The sequence below is a fragment of the Salvia miltiorrhiza genome, chromosome 7 (assembly GCF_028751815.1).
Source record: "Salvia miltiorrhiza cultivar Shanhuang (shh) chromosome 7, IMPLAD_Smil_shh, whole genome shotgun sequence".
Taxonomy (NCBI): Eukaryota; Viridiplantae; Streptophyta; class Magnoliopsida; order Lamiales; family Lamiaceae; genus Salvia; species Salvia miltiorrhiza.
The window spans coordinates 5960816-5979359 of record NC_080393.1 but is presented as its reverse complement, the minus strand read 5'-3'; the positions used below and the strand labels follow the sequence as shown (position 1 = coordinate 5979359).

Sequence of the window (18544 nt, the reverse complement as noted above, 5' to 3'; positions counted from 1 at the left end):
TGTAAAACAAAAATCTTGATTCACCTGCAAGACAATCGACGTCAAATGACAAGGATACATTGATTTCTTCATAATTTATGTCTTACTATTAAACCGAAACGAAACAGATAGTGGATCTCATCTCGTGAGCGCTTTCTTGTAAGTATACCTCATGGCGACAACAACAAAAGCCCCCAAATTGAGCACACTCAAACCGGCCAAGAGCAAGAAGAAGTAATGCAGGCGGCCGTAGTTCAAGTTATCCGGTATCCAGCCGGGGGGCCCTCCCCTCGTGCTGGCCTCCGTCACGACCGCCACCAGCAGCGCGCTCAGGTAGCTCCCGAGCGCGGTGGTGGTGAGCGACAGCGCGGCGCACAGGCTCCGCATGGAGTCTGGCGCCTGCTCGTAGAAGAACTCCAGCTGCCCGATGTTGGTGAACACCTCCGCGCACCCGATGATGAAATACTGCGGCACCTGCCAGAAGATGGAGACGGCCCCGGGCCCGCCCTTGGCCTCGTAGGCGCCGTGCCGCCTCACGACCCTCAGCCGGTAAATCTCGAGGATGCCTGCGGAGAGCATCGCGAATACGGAGATGAAGAGGCCCACCCCGATGCGCTGCAGCTGGGTGAGGCCGGTGGGGCGGCCGGTGAGCCTCCGCGCGGCCGGGATGATGAGGCGGTCGTAGACGGGGACCCAGAAGATGACGCTGAGGGTGTCGAAGATGGAGAGGGAGGCCTCCGGGATGGTGAAGTGGGGGGTGAGTCGGGCGTCCATGTACTCGGCTTGGAGGAGGAAGAGGTTCCCCATCTGCCCGTACACCGTGCTGAAGATTATTCCCGTGGCCCACACCGGGAGCAGCCGGAGTATTCCCTTCAGCTCCTCCACTTGCGTCACCGTGCACAGCCGCCATGGGTTTATCGACTCTTTGATGAGATCGGATTCAATCTCCACTGCCGCCCTGTCGAAGTAACTGGAGAACACGCAGAGTTAATTTAGAAATAGTAATATGAGTGTGAGTGCTCAAGGGTAGTAGATTAATATCCAAGACCTAAGCTCTTGAGTTCGAGTCTTTTCGTTGTGCAATTTTTAAATTTTATTTATTTATTATATATGATCCCAAAAAATAGTCTGTTTGGATATAAAATGGGAAAATTTAGAAATAGTAGTAATTGTTTTCAAGAGAAACAAATATTTAACCAATCTATCACTAGGTCAATACACTGATGTTCGGTTGCCGAGATTAAATTAGCCTGAAATTACCTGAAATTGAGTTGATCTGATATTAATTTTGTCACAGGGGTAAACCAAGACTCATAAGTCATAACTTTTCCTATGTGGTATTGTTCCAAGATTGAATCACGGGTCGTATCCAGCTAACCGAACAAGATATCATAAGAATATCTTGTTCGATTAACTAGATACGGCATGCGATAAACAATGTAACATAGAAATAGTCTTAACATATGAGTCTTGGTTTATCCATATGACAAAATTAATTTTGAATCAACTCAATCTCAGATAATTTCGAGCTAATTTAATCTCGACAATCTCACAGTATCTTCGACTAGACAATCCGACTTGAATTTTGAATTAGAGCACGAACCGTAGCTGGTTAGTGTGGTCGAGTTTTCGGCTGCCTACTATCGCAGACTCCGAATCAATCGTCTCATAAAGAAGCGACTTGTCATCAGGCAATCGAACGCGATGTTTCCTGACGGCGGCCACCACCACCTGGCACAGCCGCGTTAGGGGGCTGCCGCCGGGCTTCTGGTACCGGTACAACCGAGTACCGGAGAAGAAAAACGCGACGGCCACGGCCATGGCCGCCGCGGGAACACCGAATCCCCACCCCCACCCGATGTTGACTTGAATCCAAACAAGAACCGATCCCGCAATCAGCGCGCCGATATTGATCGAGAAATAGAACCAGTTGAAGAAGGAGCCCTTGTGACCCCTCTCCACCTCATCAGCATCGTCGAATTGATCCGCGCCGTACGATGAGACGCACGGCTTGATCCCGCCCGTGCCCAGCGCCACGAGGTACAATGCCGCGAAGCAGACTGCGGTCTGCGAGCCCGTCGCGTAGCAGTCGTCTTTCTCGCGACACGTCGGCCTTAGGCCCGGCGCCGCGGCCGACAGGGTCAAAAGTGTCATTCCCTAATAAGAAGGGAATCAAGATTCAAAGAATATATCATCGCGTATTAATCAAATGAAGAAACTTACGATGACGTAGATGATGGAGAAGGTGGCGATGGTCCAGTAGCGGCCGAGATAGGAATCGGCGAGAAAGGCTCCGATTAACGGCATGACGTAGCAAGTGCCGGACCAATTAGAGAGGTTTTTGGAGGCGACGGCGTTGTGTTGATTGAGTTGGTTGGTGAAATAGAGAAAGAGGTTGCTGCTCATTCCATAGTAGGCTAATCTCTCACAACATTCATTTCCTGCATCAACAAACATAATTATTTTCTCTCTCTCTGATCTCTCTCATAAATCAATGGTGGCTTACCAAGAATGAAGGGGCAGGCCCTCCAAGTTCCTGTTATCTTCCTGTTGGCCGGTTTGCCCTTGTAGTCGACGGTGCCATCTTTGGTGTAGTTATCGTCCTCCGCCATGGCTAGCTGCAGATGGATCCAAGCTGTATTTAATTTGTGTTTGAAATTCAACAAGATAAACTGTTGAGGAATTGTATTAGCATAAAAGGAAATGTGAACCTGCAGAAAAAATAAGCACGATTCTTGGATTTTTACTGGCAGAATTTCACAAATCTTGATTTGTTACTCATAAGAGAATGAATTTGGGAACACGAAGTTATTGCCCAAAATGTGAGAGATTTTCAAAAAATAAGGTTGGAAACGAAAGTTTCTACCTCCTAACTTCGAATTGAGTATATGTAGAGAAAAAACTTTTCTTTACTCGAAAAAGGTTTTGGAAATTTCTAACGCATTGGTTTGTATGTTTGCATCATTTCATTTTCATGCTCTGCGAGAGATGAAGACATTTTGATTGTTATATTTTCCAAAAACTAAATTTTATTGTCTCAATATATCAATAATAACACACTATTTTTTTAGTTTGTCACATTTAAAATGAGACTTTTTAAAAATAGTACGTGATCCCTACTCATTCTACACATATTAAGTAAATGATTTTTACTCACTTTACACTCTTTAACACTTTTGATTTTATTTTTCTTTTGAAAAAACTATAGGGAGCTTTAATTTACTATTAAGGCAACCACTATACCCAAACAAAGGTGGAAAAATTAACCGCACACAGATGTGATTGAACCCAAAATCTCTCACAAAAGAAAGTCTTTAAATACCTCAACTTTATCATTTTTATTGTGTCATTATAAGTAGGACAAAGAAGTATTTAATAAATATTTGTATAACAAAATAATAATCACTGATATTGCCAAAAAAAATAACACCTCACTCATTTCCACAATAAAATATCAACACACTTTCATTCTTTGCATATTTTTTATCTTACTACTTATATTTCCAAAAGCAACCTATATGATCAAATGCCGACCACTCATTTTTAGAATTTAATTATCAGAATATTTTACCAAAAAAAATATCTTGATCGAAAATGATATCAAATCAGAACTTTCATCAGTATATATATACACGTATGCTAGGCGATCAATAACGTAATATCAAAATTTTATAGATATTATGTATATAAATATAAAAAAGAATTTCATAGTATTAATTACGTACACAAGTATAAAAAATTTCCGTTGCATATTAAAATGAAAAATAAAAAGGAATGGAAGCAAACCTTAATTCTAGCTGTTTACTCATACTGATCTGATTTAAGTTCATTTCAAATTTGAACCTCCACTTTTTCGTCTGGATACAGACAACTGCTTTATTCGAAATAAATTTAACATCAGGGACGGATCTAAAGGCCATGCACCTTCGGCCGTCGCCCGATCAATTTTTTTTATTACTTATAAATATATATGATTTAATTTTTTATTATCTATATAAGCTAATTTCATCCGGTCATAATTGTGTAATTTCAATTCATTTTTTTTTTTACTAAAACTTCATTAGAATCATCAAATGAAATCTCGCCCAATCATTATTAAATTTATAGGTCCTTCCCTGTTTAACATTTATATATGTAGGTGTGAATATTCCAACAACGTTGTATAATTAATTGTGGTTGAGATGAGGTTGACATTTTTCTCTAATCTATACATTGTCCGGAAGTAACACCAAATTCGAAAAAATCCAAAACTTTTCTTAATTATCAATTAGTAATAATGATGGATTCTGCGTACGTATATATTATTATTATTATTGTAATGTGGAACAACGTGTGAATTAATTGGATGCTGACCTTTTTGGTTTCCATGATTATGATAATTTTCTAATTACACAAATAAGTTGATATGGTGTGAATGCCTTTTTGGTTGGGAGTATCATGATTATTGATTTATTTGGCTTATATAATGAATGATGATGATATTTTGGGTCAAATTCATCCCAGAATCTCGAATATGGATTAATTATTAAAATCATCCTCGTAATTTGTTTAAGTTATATATGATTTATTTGGCTTATATAATGAATGATGATGATATTTTGGGTCAAATTCATCCTAGAATCTCGAACATGGATTAATTATAAAATCATCCTCGTAATTAATTTAAGTTATATATATGCGTAGGAATATTTAATCTTTGGGAAGCCGTAGATTGTATATATGATAACAATATTTTTTTTCTGAGGCGTATGATAACAATATATTAAGATAATAATAAGCATTGAAAAAGATATTATTAGTTGATAGACGAGAGTGATGAATTAATGATACAGTATCTCGTAATTTGCCCCAAAAATTTGTGTGGGAAATTTGGGTTGACCGGATTCATTACGAAAGGAATTAACTTCCATTTAAATTACTACATTTCTCACACAACCAAACGCAATTCAATTAATAATACGTTTTCACTTCAATCATTAAATTAATCGAATGAATGAAACCTTTATTTCAATTATAATAGTATAATACATTCGACTATTTATTAAAATTTCAATCATTCTCAAGCGAGCAAGTTTTTGGAGAATAGAAAAGGTATATTTTCTATTAAAAAATATTGTATAAAAAAATAACTTGAACTTTAACTTCATGTGTACATTTTTAGCCCAAATTTACAAATATTATAAATACTACTCCCTCCGTCCACCAATTCAAGGCCTACTTGCCTTTTTGGGATGTCCACAAAAACAAGGCCTACCTATTTTTGGTAAGTTTTTATTCATTATATAATCAAAAAAGTCAAAGATTCTTTACAAAAAAGTGGGACCCTTTCTCCACTCAACTAATAAAAATACATTTTTTCTTAAAAAGTGGGACCCTTTCTCCACTCAACTAATAAAAATACACTTTTTTCTTAAAACCCGTGTTTTTTCATAGAGGCCTTTAATTGGTGGACGGAGGGAGTATAACATATATTTATATTTACTGTTCAATTTATAGTCCAAGTCAAAAATTACAACCAATTGAGATTAACATGTCTCGCCAAAAATTGACGTAAAATTATTATTATTTAAATATACATATAAAAAAATAAATTATAGAATAACAAAAAATAGTACTAACATTTTTTTATTTCAAATCATCTCTTCACTCATAAATCTACAATTGCGGAAAACTCTGGAAACAACTGCGCGAGATGACTTGTTGGGGAACATGTTGGCCGCGAACAATGATTGGGAGTCGAGCTCCAGCAATCGCGTTACATGCTCGAGGCTCGAGACACGCCGCCTCCGCCTCGGATGGGGACGCCACCGAGCTTCGACGTGCATATTCGAGTTTTAATAACATTGGCTTCTATCGAGTCTGACCTGGTGACTCGCTCGGTGAGTCGAGCACAATGAAGCAGCCGCTACGGTCCTCGAATGGCAGTGCAACAAGAGATGCTGCAGGTACAAGCCGTCTAAGATAGGAAGAGCCGGCAGAGGTCTCAGAGCTCTCAGTATTTACCAAAGAATTTCTTGATTAGCTTACAATATTTTTAGGGTGAAAAATTAAAATACTCATTTTTAAAAAATTTATATGAAAAATAATCAAATTTATAAAAATATGCATTCTACTCTCAAATTAAGATGAATGGACTAATATATCCTTGAATGTTGATAGATTTATTTAACTTTTTTTGAAATGTCTTGAAATTTTCTTGTGCAATCAGACAATTGTGTGTATTTAAGAAAAAAAATTATACTCCCTCCGTCCTTCAAATAATTTTATAGTTTTCTTTTTCTATTCGTTCCAAAAAAAATCACTTTCTATTTTTGGACTATACTCCTCCATTAATAATGCCATATTTACCATTACTTTTCATTTTTTCAATACTCTCAATATTTTTTTTGAAACCTACACTCTCAATATTTTTTTTTTAAGCTAACACTCTCAATATTTTATTTACTCCTTATTTTACACATTTTCACATTTTCGTCTTTAAGTTTACGCCACCTCGTAAGAAGTTATTTGAGGGAGAAATGAAATAATTAAAGCACAATATTTTACTATTCGATCAATAGTTAATTAATTAAGACTGTGCAAATCATTTTCTAATTAATTTGTTCCCTACATTAAGATTTAAGACAATGTAAATAACGTATTCTCGATCGTACAAACAATCCGTTCCCTACATCAAGGTCGTGCAATATATATTTTCGGTCGGTTTTAACTTGTTTATGATCGTAACGATTTGCACAGTCTTACACTTATATTCTCTCTGTCTCGTGAAGTTTGACAAATTCTTTTTGGTATGAGTTTTAAGGAATTAATATTTTATGTGTTAAGTGTAGTAAGTGAACAAAGGGGAAAATTTGTCATATAAGAAAAGTGCTCAGGCTTCGCAGGACAACGGAAAAAAATACTGTTCAAGCTTCGCGGGACGGAGGAAGTATTTTGTAGTCGGGCAGATAGTTTTTCGATTACGCACTTAATTCATTATAAAAATTTACGTTTTAATTTTTTTAATTAATGTATTATTTTGACATTTTAGTAAAAGATGGAATACATTATTTAAAAATAAAACTAAAAATAACTCTCATAATTTGAAAAAATTATTGACCGAAAACTATAATAATTAAGTTGTAATTATAACTTTTTAGTATTACATTTTTCTCATGCAAATACAATTATGCTATAAGAGAGAGTAAGATTATTTTTTTTAAAAAAAAGGGCAAACTATCAACAATTCAACATCCAAAAGTATATATTCGTCCTTTCATCTTAATTTGACTATTTGACAATAGAAATTAGTTTTTTTATAAAATACATATGAAATTTACTAAAGTGAGCATTTTGATCTATTAACACTTACTTTTATATATCCATTTATTACTCAAAGCAGGGGCGGACCTACTCTATGGTTGCACTGGGCCAGTGCAAGCCCAACCTTTTACCCTATATATATATTATATATATTTAACTTAATACCAATTAGGGGTGGATCGGTACGGTATACCGAAAATTTTTCGTCATACCGTATACCATACCATAAATTACGGTATGAGAATTTTCATACCGTTGCCGTATCGTACTTTTCGGTATACCGAAGATCGGCATACCGAAAATTTCGGTATGAGAATTTTCATACTGTTGTCGTACTGGTGAAACAAGGAACCAACACCTAGACTAAAGAGCAATGAACGTAGACTACACCTAGTGTGATTGAACGGAAGAGACAAAGAAAACAGTCGGAAAGCCGGAACTCAGGAGAAAAACTATTTGCTGTATTGAGAATTTTAGATCACGTAGCTTACAATGCACGAGCTCAAGGATTATTTATAGATTACATGGAGGGCAAAACAGTAAAATCGGCATACACGCATGCGCCTTGCGTGGTCGAGGGTATTATAGGAAATTCGTCTTTACGCGGGAGATTTCACCGCGCTTTTGTTGCTTCCTTCTGGCGAAAGTGATTTCTCTGGTGAACGAGACTCCTCTGGCGAACGAGACTCCTCTGGCGAAAGTGACTTCTCTGGTGGACGAGACTCTTCTGGCGAAAGTGACTTCCCTGGCGGGCAAGATTCCTCTGGTGAGGATAATTCCTCTGGCGAGTATGATTCCTCTGATGAGGATGGTTCCTCTGGCGAGTATGATTCCTCTGGCGAGGATGGTTCCTCTGGCGAGTGCGCTTCCTCTGGTGAGGATGATTCTTCTGGCGAGTACGATTCTTTTGATGAAATCTACCTCGCTGCTCCCCGTGATTCCACTGGTAAAGAGATTCCTCTGCTCTGCATATATTACTCCTCATCATGTACCGATAGTGCGGTATACCATACCGAAAGTCGGTATACCATACCTTACGGTATTACCGAAATTATTGTTATATCGTTTAATGCCTAAATTGCCAAACCATTAAGATATACCGTATATTTGTACATATTGAAATTTCATTAAACAAATACAAATAACTTTCTAACAATCAAACTCCACATCTTCAACAAAACAAAAAAATAATTGATTCCGACGGCATACGAATTTTTTCGGTATATACCAGTGGTACATACCTAAACAACGGTATATACCGGTTTTTCGGCATATACCGCGGTATCGGTATATATCGGTATACCGCGGTATGAGGAAAATGATACCGTTGTCGTACCGAAAATCTTCGGTACGGTACAATACCGTACCAAAATTTCGGTATTTTCAGTATTTTTTTGGTACGGTAAGTACGGTATACCGATTTTTCGGTATTTTGCTCCACCCCTAATACCAGCACAGTCCAGCTCATTTCACATATCCCAGCTCAGCCCAACCTAAAACAAGAAAAGAGAAAACTTAACATATAATTATAAGTTGAGAAAACTTAACATATAACTATAAGTTGACATGGGAGTCTTGCAGTCTGCTCCAATTCCAAACATTAAAAGAATTAATGTGAAGTTTGCGAATTCCCAAGCACAAGCATTCTTCTCTCATCTATTTGATTAATTCAAAAATTCTCTATTATCTTCTCAACTCTCAATTATCTACTTGATGTTGATGTTGATATTGAATTGCAAATAAATATCTATATTAAGTGATTGTTAAAAAAATGCATGAAAATATATTATACGGAATGCCCAAAAAATTTGCACCGGGAGACCCCTATGTAAATATTTTCAGATGTCGTAATTCAACAAATTCAGCCCCCCTAACATTAAATCCTGGATCCGCTCCTGACTCAAAGTGAATGCTCATAATAGTAGAAAAAATTGACTTACAATAAGTTTTAGTGAAACTAGTTAAAATTTTCAACTTTTAAACCCGAAAAAGAAATAAGAATCCTGTAAGGAAAATATATATTTTTATTTTTGCAGGATAATAAATACTACTAAAAGTGGATACAAAAAGTTGGGACGGAGAGAGTATATAGTAACAATTTCCAACTTTCCGAAAATATAATTAGTTAATTACTAGTATTTGAAAACAATACAAGCAAATAGACTCGTAGATTATTTCATTAAAAAAAAGTAGATTATTGCACAGGTGGAGCGATATACCAAAAATGCCCTCTACTATTTTCCTTGAATGCCTCTATTACCCTCGGCTGCAATTCAATCTGCAAATCTCAGATGAAATCACACCGCCACAGATATTATTGCTTCTCCAATTCATCGGCGACGATATCCGCCATTGACGACCGATTCCCGAAGATCTCAAACTCGCCATCGACCAACGCCTCCACTCAGTCTCAAGCTTTTTCTGTATTCTGGAAATTCATCGATTTAGGTTTTCTCAGAGAAGGAGTAGTTTGTATTGTCGTCTCAGATTCACAATCGGTTTCGTCGTTATCCCTCGGAACTTGTTGCCTCCACTTCGCCGCATTGCGCTGCAGTTATCCACGACCAGTTCTTGAAATTGAAGTAAGATTTTTTGCTCCGATTGTTTGATTTCAGCGTAGTTGAGGTTTCTTCTGAAAGTTTGTTGGTTCTGAATATCTGACTATCAAAGAGTTTCGGACAGCTTTCGTTTGTGTAATTTGGTTGGAAATCACTGCGGAACTGGTTTATTTATTTAAGTCTTTACGTTTTTTTTTTCCTGTTTGAAAAATCATTTCGTTGTCTGTGTAGTTAATGAAGCTCCATATTTATCAAATGTTGGAAGAAATGATGAGAAATGAAAAATTGGATTAGATGCTAACTATCTTGCTTTCATAGACAGGTGCAATGTAGTTGATTGATTTCAGTGTTAGAATAAGCAGGTCCTGATCCACTGTAATCCACTTAATCTGACAAAAACTTCACCATATCTTTATGCATCAGACTTTCAAATTTCAAGAGATTGTAGATGTCGATAATACCTGGCAAGTTTGAAGTAGCTTCTAAGATTTGTAGTTCATTTAGATTATGCATTAGAGGGTATCGCGAGACAGCCCGAGGCATAGGGAAAAATATGAGGTTCTGTCAACTGATATCTCACCTATCATCCTGAACCAATTATCTTTAGACTTTTTGGAGCTTCATATTCAATCCATCATGGCACTGAAGTAATGCCCTTAATTTTTCGTATGAGTTTTATCCACTTTATGTCTTTAATATACTGAGGTGTTTCTTAAACTGTAAGATTCTTGATCAAGGAACATTGCTCATGTATTCTTATCTGGATATCTAGCAGTCATTTCACCAAGTGATACTTCGAGAAAGATGGACTCTGTTTAGTTAGATTGTATTATAATTCCCAGTTTGTTTGTAGAATCTTAAAATCCAGCTAAGCTTCCGGTCAGAGGCAAAAAGGGTCCAGTAAATCCCAGATTCACTGATTGTCGGATGGCACTGCTTCCGTCAAAGGGAGTGGTGATTTCAGTTCCCACCCTCATTCTATCAGCTGCAGCTTTTGCAATCCTCCTATTCTTCTTGCTCTCAGCCACCTCGCCCCCCGCTGCTCCTTGCTCTTGCCCCATCCCTACTGGGGACTATAGCAGCAAGGTAGGTGGACAGCGTGTTACAACCTCAGCTGAGGACATAGATTGGTTGAAGAGTCGTGTTGAAGCCAATGGATTACATATGCAGCAGAACATTCTACGCAAGGGCATAAACCCCCGAACTCGTCAACAGCAGCTCCAGGATCTTCTTCAGTTCAAAGGCATATCTCACTATGAAGGAGAAGATGCTAATAACCATACTGCCCTCCCTTGTCCCGGTGAGCTACTTGTAGAAGAACATCACAGCAATTATGGGGAGCCTTGGGCAGGAGGAAGGGATGTGTTTGAATTTCTTGCAGAGTCGGCTCACCTAACACCAAATTCAAGAGTTCTTGAGATCGGGTGTGGCACACTTCGTGTTGGCCTGCATTTCATACGGTACTTAGATCCAGAGAATTTTCATTGCCTAGAAAGGGATGAGCTCTCTCTAATGGCTGCACTACGCTATGAGCTTCCTTCGCAAGGCTTGTTGTATAAGCGGCCTCTGATTGTAAGAGGCGAAGACATGGATTTCAGTAAGTTTGGCTCTGATACTGTGTACGATTTGATATATGCCAGTGCTGTTTTCCTCCATATGCCCGACAAGCTCGTCTGGACTGGTCTGGAGCGGTTAGTTGGTCGGCTGAAGCCTCTAGAAGGTCGAATCTTTGTGTCACATAACGTCAAGTTCTGCTCTCGTCTGGGAGGTGAAGAATGCACGAAAAGGCTGACTAATCTGGGTCTCGAATATAAAGGCAAGCATACACACGATAGTTTGCTCTTCAACCACTATGAGATATGGTTCGAGTTCAGGCGATTTAAGGCTTAAAATAGCACGATGTATCGATCCTCGATCATTCTTCCGTCCATGGTGTGAAGCGAGCAGCAAGTGTTGATAATGAACATTATTGCAGAGGAAGTTAGAACACTATGCAGAGGTTCTGTTGATCTTTCATTAACTTCTCATTTTGCAGATTTTATGTATTAATCGCTATATTCAATTGTATTGTATTCTTCAATATATTTTCAGTCACTAGCTCTATGAATTAAATTGGTAATTTCTGTACATGCATTTCGTTGCAAAGATGTTATGTAGTTTTAGTTACGAATTTATGGGTTTAATTATATTATTTATTTATGGAAAATTGCATATTGACAAAAAATTGTGTATATTTGGACGTATGGTGCATTCATTTTAATTAAATTTAATCAAGGTTTATCAATTTTTAATTATGATCTATTATATCCACGTATGCTGGAGTCTCTCATACTAATTTTGGTGGCTAGACTCTAAAAGTGCATTTTATCTGTAATTTAATTAAGCACATTTCAGTCAACCACGATATCATTTATCTATTTTCTGAAAATGCTCAAATCAACTTTTCTTTTCGAAGTGCCCATGCTTCGGCGAATAAAAATTGATTTGATTATTTCTAGTTGTAGATGAGTGGTTGCAAACGTGTGAGTGTTAATTATGTAGTTTGTTTGATATCTCACTAATTACAATTTTTTTTTATATTCTTTGACTATTCTTGAGAGAGAACAGTTTCCACTCACATATATTTTTCTCTACAAAACCCAGTGTGATTTTTTTTTTGAATGATTGGGTTTGAAGAAATTGGGATCAAGCACAGTTACTACTATTCACAAACAACTTCATAGTACTTTTTTTCCTCATCGATTTTTGAGCAATACACAAATTATTTTCAAATATTTACTCGTGTAGATGTTGCAATTTTGCCATTTTGTGATAATATTTCTGCAAATATACATTGAAGTTGAACGAAATCAATTAAAATTATCAAAGTTACAACAAGACCAACTAATAAAAATTTAATAGATGTTTGACTTATATTATCTTCTAAGAGGAGAATTGAGCTGTCACCCATATTTAAGACTCACAAACTTCTCAAAACCATGAAAGACATTGGCCAACTAAAATCTTTATTTATTTCATTTTTCTCACATAGATTGAGTAACATCCTAAGCCACATTATATTCTTAATAATCTGTGCACATAGCACTTTTATACCTTATGGAGTACCTTTCCACTTGTAAAATATTTTGTGGCTAAATTTATTTGCCAGCTCATATATAGCAATAATACATTTTTAGACTTGAGATATATTTCTTCTTTTGTTTTATCTAATCTTCGAGATCTCTCCATATAATCTGATCTCCACGTAATTACTTGTTGATTTAACTAAAGTGGTCACCATTATCATCTCACTTTCCTCAATTTTTACAAATGTTGTAGTATCATATAATAGTGCACATTATTACCACGTAAATCTTAACATTACATTAGTACCGAGTATTTTTTGGATTCTCATCATTATAAATCACAATAATATAATTATATGGTATTATCACAATTTGTATAACAGAATAAATAAATTTTTTTAATTAATATGGGAGATCTAGTGTTTAGAAACAAATGGAAACACAAGTTGTGATAAATGATTAAATTCGGTAATTGTGTCTTTTGATTAATTGCAGCTTTAAGTAAAAAAAAAAGACTCAATGTTTGAATGGTGACAAAATGTTCAAAATTTGGATCGATATTTAGAATTATTTAATAGTTTGTGTTGAATGATACAATCTTAAAAAGTATTTTACACGTTTGAGACTCAAAAGCGATTGACAATTGCTCAAAAAGAACGCAAAAGGGCAAAATCAACTTTTAAATTATAGAATGATTAGCCACGTATGCTTTTGCTTATGCATGAAAGAAATTAAAGTAGTACAATCCGAATAACGAGTTGCCCTAATATATTACAATCACAATAAATGAGAATATATATATATTTTTTGAGAATAAATGCAAATTACGATTATAACTTTTAACATCTTAGTTAAACTACAACGTTCACTTTCCACATATCTAGGAGGGTTTTGATTCGAGTGAAAAGTTACAATTGATAAAATAATCTAACTTATTAAATGTTTGGTGCATATAATTCGGCTCCTGACGGATAACTCGACCTGATTGAATGATTATTTATCACCTTAAAGTTGAGTTAATTATTTAATCATTCTCCAATTTTATCAATCTTATCTATCAAATCTACCAAATTAAATGTCCCGATAGAATATCAAGTAAACATAACTTTAATTTCATTTCAAAATATTGCAATAAATATATTTTAAAATAAAAATTAATGGTTTGATTGAGTTCTACACCTGACAACAAGAAAAGTTTTTATTTGATCCTCTACATATATAATAAAGAAACAAAACAGAAAATATCACCTGCCTCCAAAAATAAAAAAACAGAAAATATCACCTCTTCATCAGTTCTCAAGGATAGAAAGAAACAATTATATATATGGGGGAAAGGACAAAATTAGGAAAATATATATAGTGAGTAAAGATTTTGTTTGGCGCTAGCGACTCAATATAATTTGACTTGTTAGTCACATATATTTAATTAATTTTCTCGTGTGTAACATGTTCTTAACTGGTGAAAGAAATTCAATTAAACCGAAAAACACTAGCTTCTGAAATTTCTATATTAAAAGAATAAAATCTTGTTTCATAAGTATTCAGTTTCCCACGAAAACTGATAAAAAAATGTTTCCTTTATATAAAGGTCACTATCCTGCTTGCTCATCCAGCACAATATGCATGCAAATTTGAAATCACAACTACGACTATAAATATACATTCTCCCAAACCACACACACTGAGAGAGAGAGAGAGAGAGAGAGAGAGAGAGAGAGAGAGAGAGAGAGAGAGAGAGAGAGAGAGAGAGAGAGAGAGAGAGAGAGAGAGAGAGAGAGAGATGGCTGCCTGGCTACGATTCTTGTTGCTGCTGATCACTATTTTACTGCCTACAATGGTGGAATCGGAGGTTCGTCGATATAAATTCAATGTAAGTAAAAATCGATATATATATATATTTAATCGTAGCAGCATTAATTAATCAATCACGTAGCAAGAATGCAAGATACATATAGTTATATTTGTACTAGCTATAAGCTGCTAGGAAATGTTTTGTGAATTATATATGATTCGTGAGAGTTGATAGAAATACAAAAATTTGTTTACAGTTAATTAGTTTAAATATGAGATTAGTTATATGAAAATATTGAATCAATATTGTTTGTATTTATAAGTATATATTTTGTCTTGGAGTCTTTTATCTCATTTGGTTTGTCTTTGATTAGAAAAGAGAACTAAATGTATTTTATTCTCTGAAGTTTAGCATTTTCCCTTTCTATATATATACAATATATTATAAAAGTTACACTTGCTAGGTGTTAACTTACGTTGATATCATTATACATTTTTTTTTCTTTAGTTTTTGGATATATATGTGTAATTAATTAATTATATTATATCCATACTTTTGTTTGCCCTTTCTATATTTTTCCCAATAGTATTTAATTAATCAATGCCCTTGATAGAAATTTTATTGGCCCTCAATACCAAAAGTTTGTTTTTTTTTCTTTAAAAACGATGTCCAAATTCTTGATTTTTTTTTAAAAATGCTTATTAAATTTTAAAATAATATTCTCAAAATACATATATTTAAAAATAGTGAAATGATATCATTAAGAATAAATGTATTGTTGCAGGTGGTGATGAAAAACTCAACAAAATTATGCTCAAGCAAGCAAGTAGTGACTGTTAATGGACGTTTTCCCGGTCCAAACATCTACGCCAGAGAAGGCGACACTCTATTAATCAAAGTCGTCAATCACGTTAATTATAATATGACTATCCACTGGTGATTCTCCCCTCATTTTTTCATAAACTTTATCTTTTAAGTATGATATACTATAAATAAATCGGCTTCACATTTAATCCATATATATCACACTACTCGACTTCCTAAGTTAGATTATTATGTCACTCAAGAAAAAGTCAATTTCCTTCATACATAACCATATTTTATGTTTCCTCAAAAAAAAAACAACCATATTTTATGCTATTTTTTCCAATCCCTCTTCTTCCTTTGTTATTATTGATACATTATTATTATTATCATACAAAAAATCCCTACTGAATATTTTGTTTTATAATAGGCACGGAATAAGGCAACTCCGGACCGGGTGGGCGGATGGACCGGCTTACATAACCCAATGTCCGGTCCAACCGGGTGAAAGCTATGTGTATAATTTTACAGTAAGTGAGCAGCGAGGCACGCTTCTGTGGCACGCACACATACTATGGCTTAGAGCTACCATTCATGGCGCCATTATTGTCCTTCCCAACCATGCCCAGCCTTATCCCTTTCCTAAGCCCCACAAGGAGGAGGTCCTACTACTAGGTACCTACCTAATCACACTATATATTCATACAATAAGATACGAGATATATTTAATTTGGTAATTATTGATTAGAGTCTTGTATGTTAATGTTAATTTATGTTGTGTGATTAATTAGACATGAGATACAGTTGTTGTTTGGAACTAACTCTAGGTGATTTGACTCAAAGTGTCAAAAATAATACTCCATATGTTGAAATGTGTTTATAGTCATTTTATCAAGACAATTACGATTCAAATCTCAAATTTTGAACATTATTGCAAATTAAACCTAACTTTTAAAGTGTTAATACAGTTTCAATGACAATAAACCTGACTATAGCAAGTATGCAGGGGAATGGTGGAAATCAGATGTGGAAGCAGTTATAGATGAAGCAATGGCTTCAGGAAATGCCCCCAATGTTTCAGATGCTCACACAATCAACGGTCATCCTGGTCCCAGGTCCGATTGTCTTGGACAAGGTGAAATTCACCACTTTAATTTTTTATTTTTTAGTATGTTGGAATTTGAATTTATTAATATTGTGATTAATGATGTTGTGAAGGAGGATACAAGCTAGTAGTTATGCCCGCCAAAACATATCTCCTTAGGATAATCAACGCCGCTTTGAACACGGAGCTCTTCTTCAAAATCGCCGCCCACAACCTCACGGTGGTCGAGGTTGACGCCGCCTATGTCAAGCCCTTCGCCACCGACACCATACTGCTCGCCCCCGGCCAGACCACCAACGTCCTCCTCACCACCGATCAGCCTACAGCTAGGTTATTTCATATTTGATTTAATTTGATATCATGGAATTTTGCCGCCAAAATCGATGGCTTAAAATCTCTCCACTCCGTCGGCAGGTACCAAATCACGGCCTCCCCTTTCAAGTCCTCTCCGGTCACGATCGACAACACCACCGCCACGGCCACCGTGATCTACGCCGGGACCTCGGCCTCCGCCGCCACAATCCTGGCGGACCGGCCACCGCAGAACGCGACGCCGATCGCCGCTGCCTTCACACAGTCCCTCCGCGGCCTCAACTCCGCCGCGTACCCGTCCCGGGTCCCCCTCCGGATCGACCACTCCCTGCTCTTCACGATCGGCCTCGGCCTCGCGGACTGCCCCGGCTGCGCCAACAGCCTCCGCCTCCGCGTGGTGGCGGACATCAACAACGTCACGTTCGTGATGCCGAGGATCGCGCTCCTCAACGCGCACTTCTTCGGAATCGGCGGCGTCTTCACCGACGACTTCCCCGCGAGGCCGGCGGCGCCGTACGACTACACCGGAGCGAAGCAGCCGGAGAACCTGCGGACGATGATGGGGACGAGGCTGTACAGACTGGCGTACAATTCGACGGTGCAGGTGGTGCTGCAGGGCACCGGCATGCTCTTCCCGGAGAATCACCCGATCCATTTGCACGGATCCAATTTCTTCGCTGTGGGCAAGGGTTTGGGCAATTTCAACCCGGATAAGGATCCGAAAGGATTCAACCTTGTTGACCCGGTCGAGAGGAATACCATTGCTGTTCCATCGGGAGGATGGGTTGCCATCAGATTCAGAGCTGATAATCCAGGTACTTTTTTATTTTATTTTTGAAATTTGTAAAGTAAAAGTAAAACATTCAATTTAACAAAGATTTTAAGTAAAACAGTAATTTGAATCCAAATTCACATTTCAATATCATATTAAATACTATAAATATAGATTTAAATTTGAATAATGTTTGTGATGGAATTTGTAGGAGTATGGTTTTTGCATTGCCACCTAGAAGTGCACACGTCATGGGGGCTTAAGATGGCATTTGTAGTGGACAATGGGAAAGGGCCCAATGAGTCTCTTCTGCCACCTCCAAATGATTTGCCCAAATGTTAAAAAATCACAACCTAATTAGGGTCTCTTCTTTCTAGTTTTTAAATTTCCACAACCCTTCTATACTTTTGTTTCTTCAATTGTACAAGTGTTTTGTAGGCGCTTTGCATATCTTAGTTTTGCAAAATATACGTGTAATGTTTCAAAGGATGATTGTCAAAGAATTCAAAAAGTGTGGTGTGAGAGTTTTGATATCCAATATTTTGCGGCTCTATTTTGTTTGATATTGTCTCTAGCTTTTTGTATTGACTCGGCCATTATTCACAATTGGGCTTTTGTACATTGATGAAATCGATTTGGGCTGACAATGTTTAACAAATCAAGGTCTATCAAATGGATTGTGGCCCAAATCTAAACACTATAAAACTTCAACAAAATACAACTACATTATTGTATATGAGCTTAAATCAAGATATTTGATTCGTCTGACGACTAACAGATCTCATCCAAATATTTGTAATTGTATGTACATTTTTTATAGTTCCAATTCATCCTCCTAACCTGGCTTTGATTTTT

The 18544-nt window shown here is 36.7% G+C and overlaps 3 protein-coding genes across 6 annotated transcripts; 2 read left to right on the top strand and 1 right to left on the bottom strand.

Moving 5' to 3' along the window:
- On the bottom strand, positions 1-2914 carry LOC130992011 (protein NRT1/ PTR FAMILY 8.1-like). Of its 2 annotated transcripts, none has more exons than XM_057916464.1 (5): positions 2691-2914; positions 2486-2614; positions 2203-2420; positions 1583-2136; positions 1-949 (listed from the first exon to the last, which is right to left on the bottom strand). In XM_057916464.1, exons 2-5 carry the CDS (start codon positions 2589-2591, stop codon positions 118-120), a joined length of 1710 nt encoding a protein of 569 aa, XP_057772447.1. In that variant the 5' UTR covers positions 2592-2614; positions 2691-2914; the 3' UTR covers positions 1-117. The 2 variants fall into 2 exon arrangements, with proteins under 2 accessions (XP_057772447.1, XP_057772446.1); XM_057916463.1 differs by having other exon boundaries at positions 2486-2597.
- A 6560-nt stretch (positions 2915-9474) lies between these two features.
- LOC130992008 (uncharacterized) lies at positions 9475-12045 on the top strand. Of its 2 annotated transcripts, none has more exons than XM_057916457.1 (2): positions 9475-9863; positions 10693-12045. In XM_057916457.1, exon 2 carries the CDS (start codon positions 10767-10769, stop codon positions 11727-11729), a length of 963 nt encoding a protein of 320 aa, XP_057772440.1. In that variant the 5' UTR covers positions 9475-9863; positions 10693-10766; the 3' UTR covers positions 11730-12045. The 2 variants fall into 2 exon arrangements, with proteins under 2 accessions (XP_057772440.1, XP_057772441.1); XM_057916458.1 differs by having other exon boundaries at positions 9545-9863; positions 10615-12045.
- Positions 12046-14538: 2493 nt separating this feature from the next.
- Positions 14539-18227, top strand: LOC130992007 (laccase-4). Of its 2 annotated transcripts, XM_057916455.1 has the most exons (7): positions 14539-14774; positions 15481-15632; positions 15931-16175; positions 16507-16635; positions 16719-16935; positions 17020-17732; positions 17901-18227. In XM_057916455.1, exons 1-7 carry the CDS (start codon positions 14685-14687, stop codon positions 18029-18031), a joined length of 1677 nt encoding a protein of 558 aa, XP_057772438.1. In that variant the 5' UTR covers positions 14539-14684; the 3' UTR covers positions 18032-18227. The 2 variants fall into 2 exon arrangements, with proteins under 2 accessions (XP_057772438.1, XP_057772439.1); XM_057916456.1 differs by lacking the exon at positions 15481-15632 and having other exon boundaries at positions 14590-14774.
- The last annotated feature ends 317 nt before the right edge of the window (positions 18228-18544 follow it).

Coding starts and splice junctions, on each gene's coding strand:
- LOC130992011 (XM_057916464.1), bottom strand. CDS start 2,591: ATGGCGGAGGACGATAACTACACCAAAGATGGCACCGTCGACTACAAG. Junction 2,137..2,202: donor TCTCCATCATCTACGTCATC/GTAAGTTTCTTC, acceptor CCTTCTTATTAG/GGAATGACACTTTTGACCCT. Junction 950..1,582: donor GACCACACTAACCAGCTACG/GTTCGTGCTCTA, acceptor CGTGTTCTCCAG/TTACTTCGACAGGGCGGCAG.
- LOC130992008 (XM_057916457.1), top strand. CDS start 10,767: ATGGCACTGCTTCCGTCAAAGGGAGTGGTGATTTCAGTTCCCACCCTC.
- LOC130992007 (XM_057916455.1), top strand. CDS start 14,685: ATGGCTGCCTGGCTACGATTCTTGTTGCTGCTGATCACTATTTTACTG. Junction 15,633..15,930: donor TATAATATGACTATCCACTG/GTGATTCTCCCC, acceptor GTTTTATAATAG/GCACGGAATAAGGCAACTCC. Junction 16,936..17,019: donor ACCGATCAGCCTACAGCTAG/GTTATTTCATAT, acceptor CTCCGTCGGCAG/GTACCAAATCACGGCCTCCC.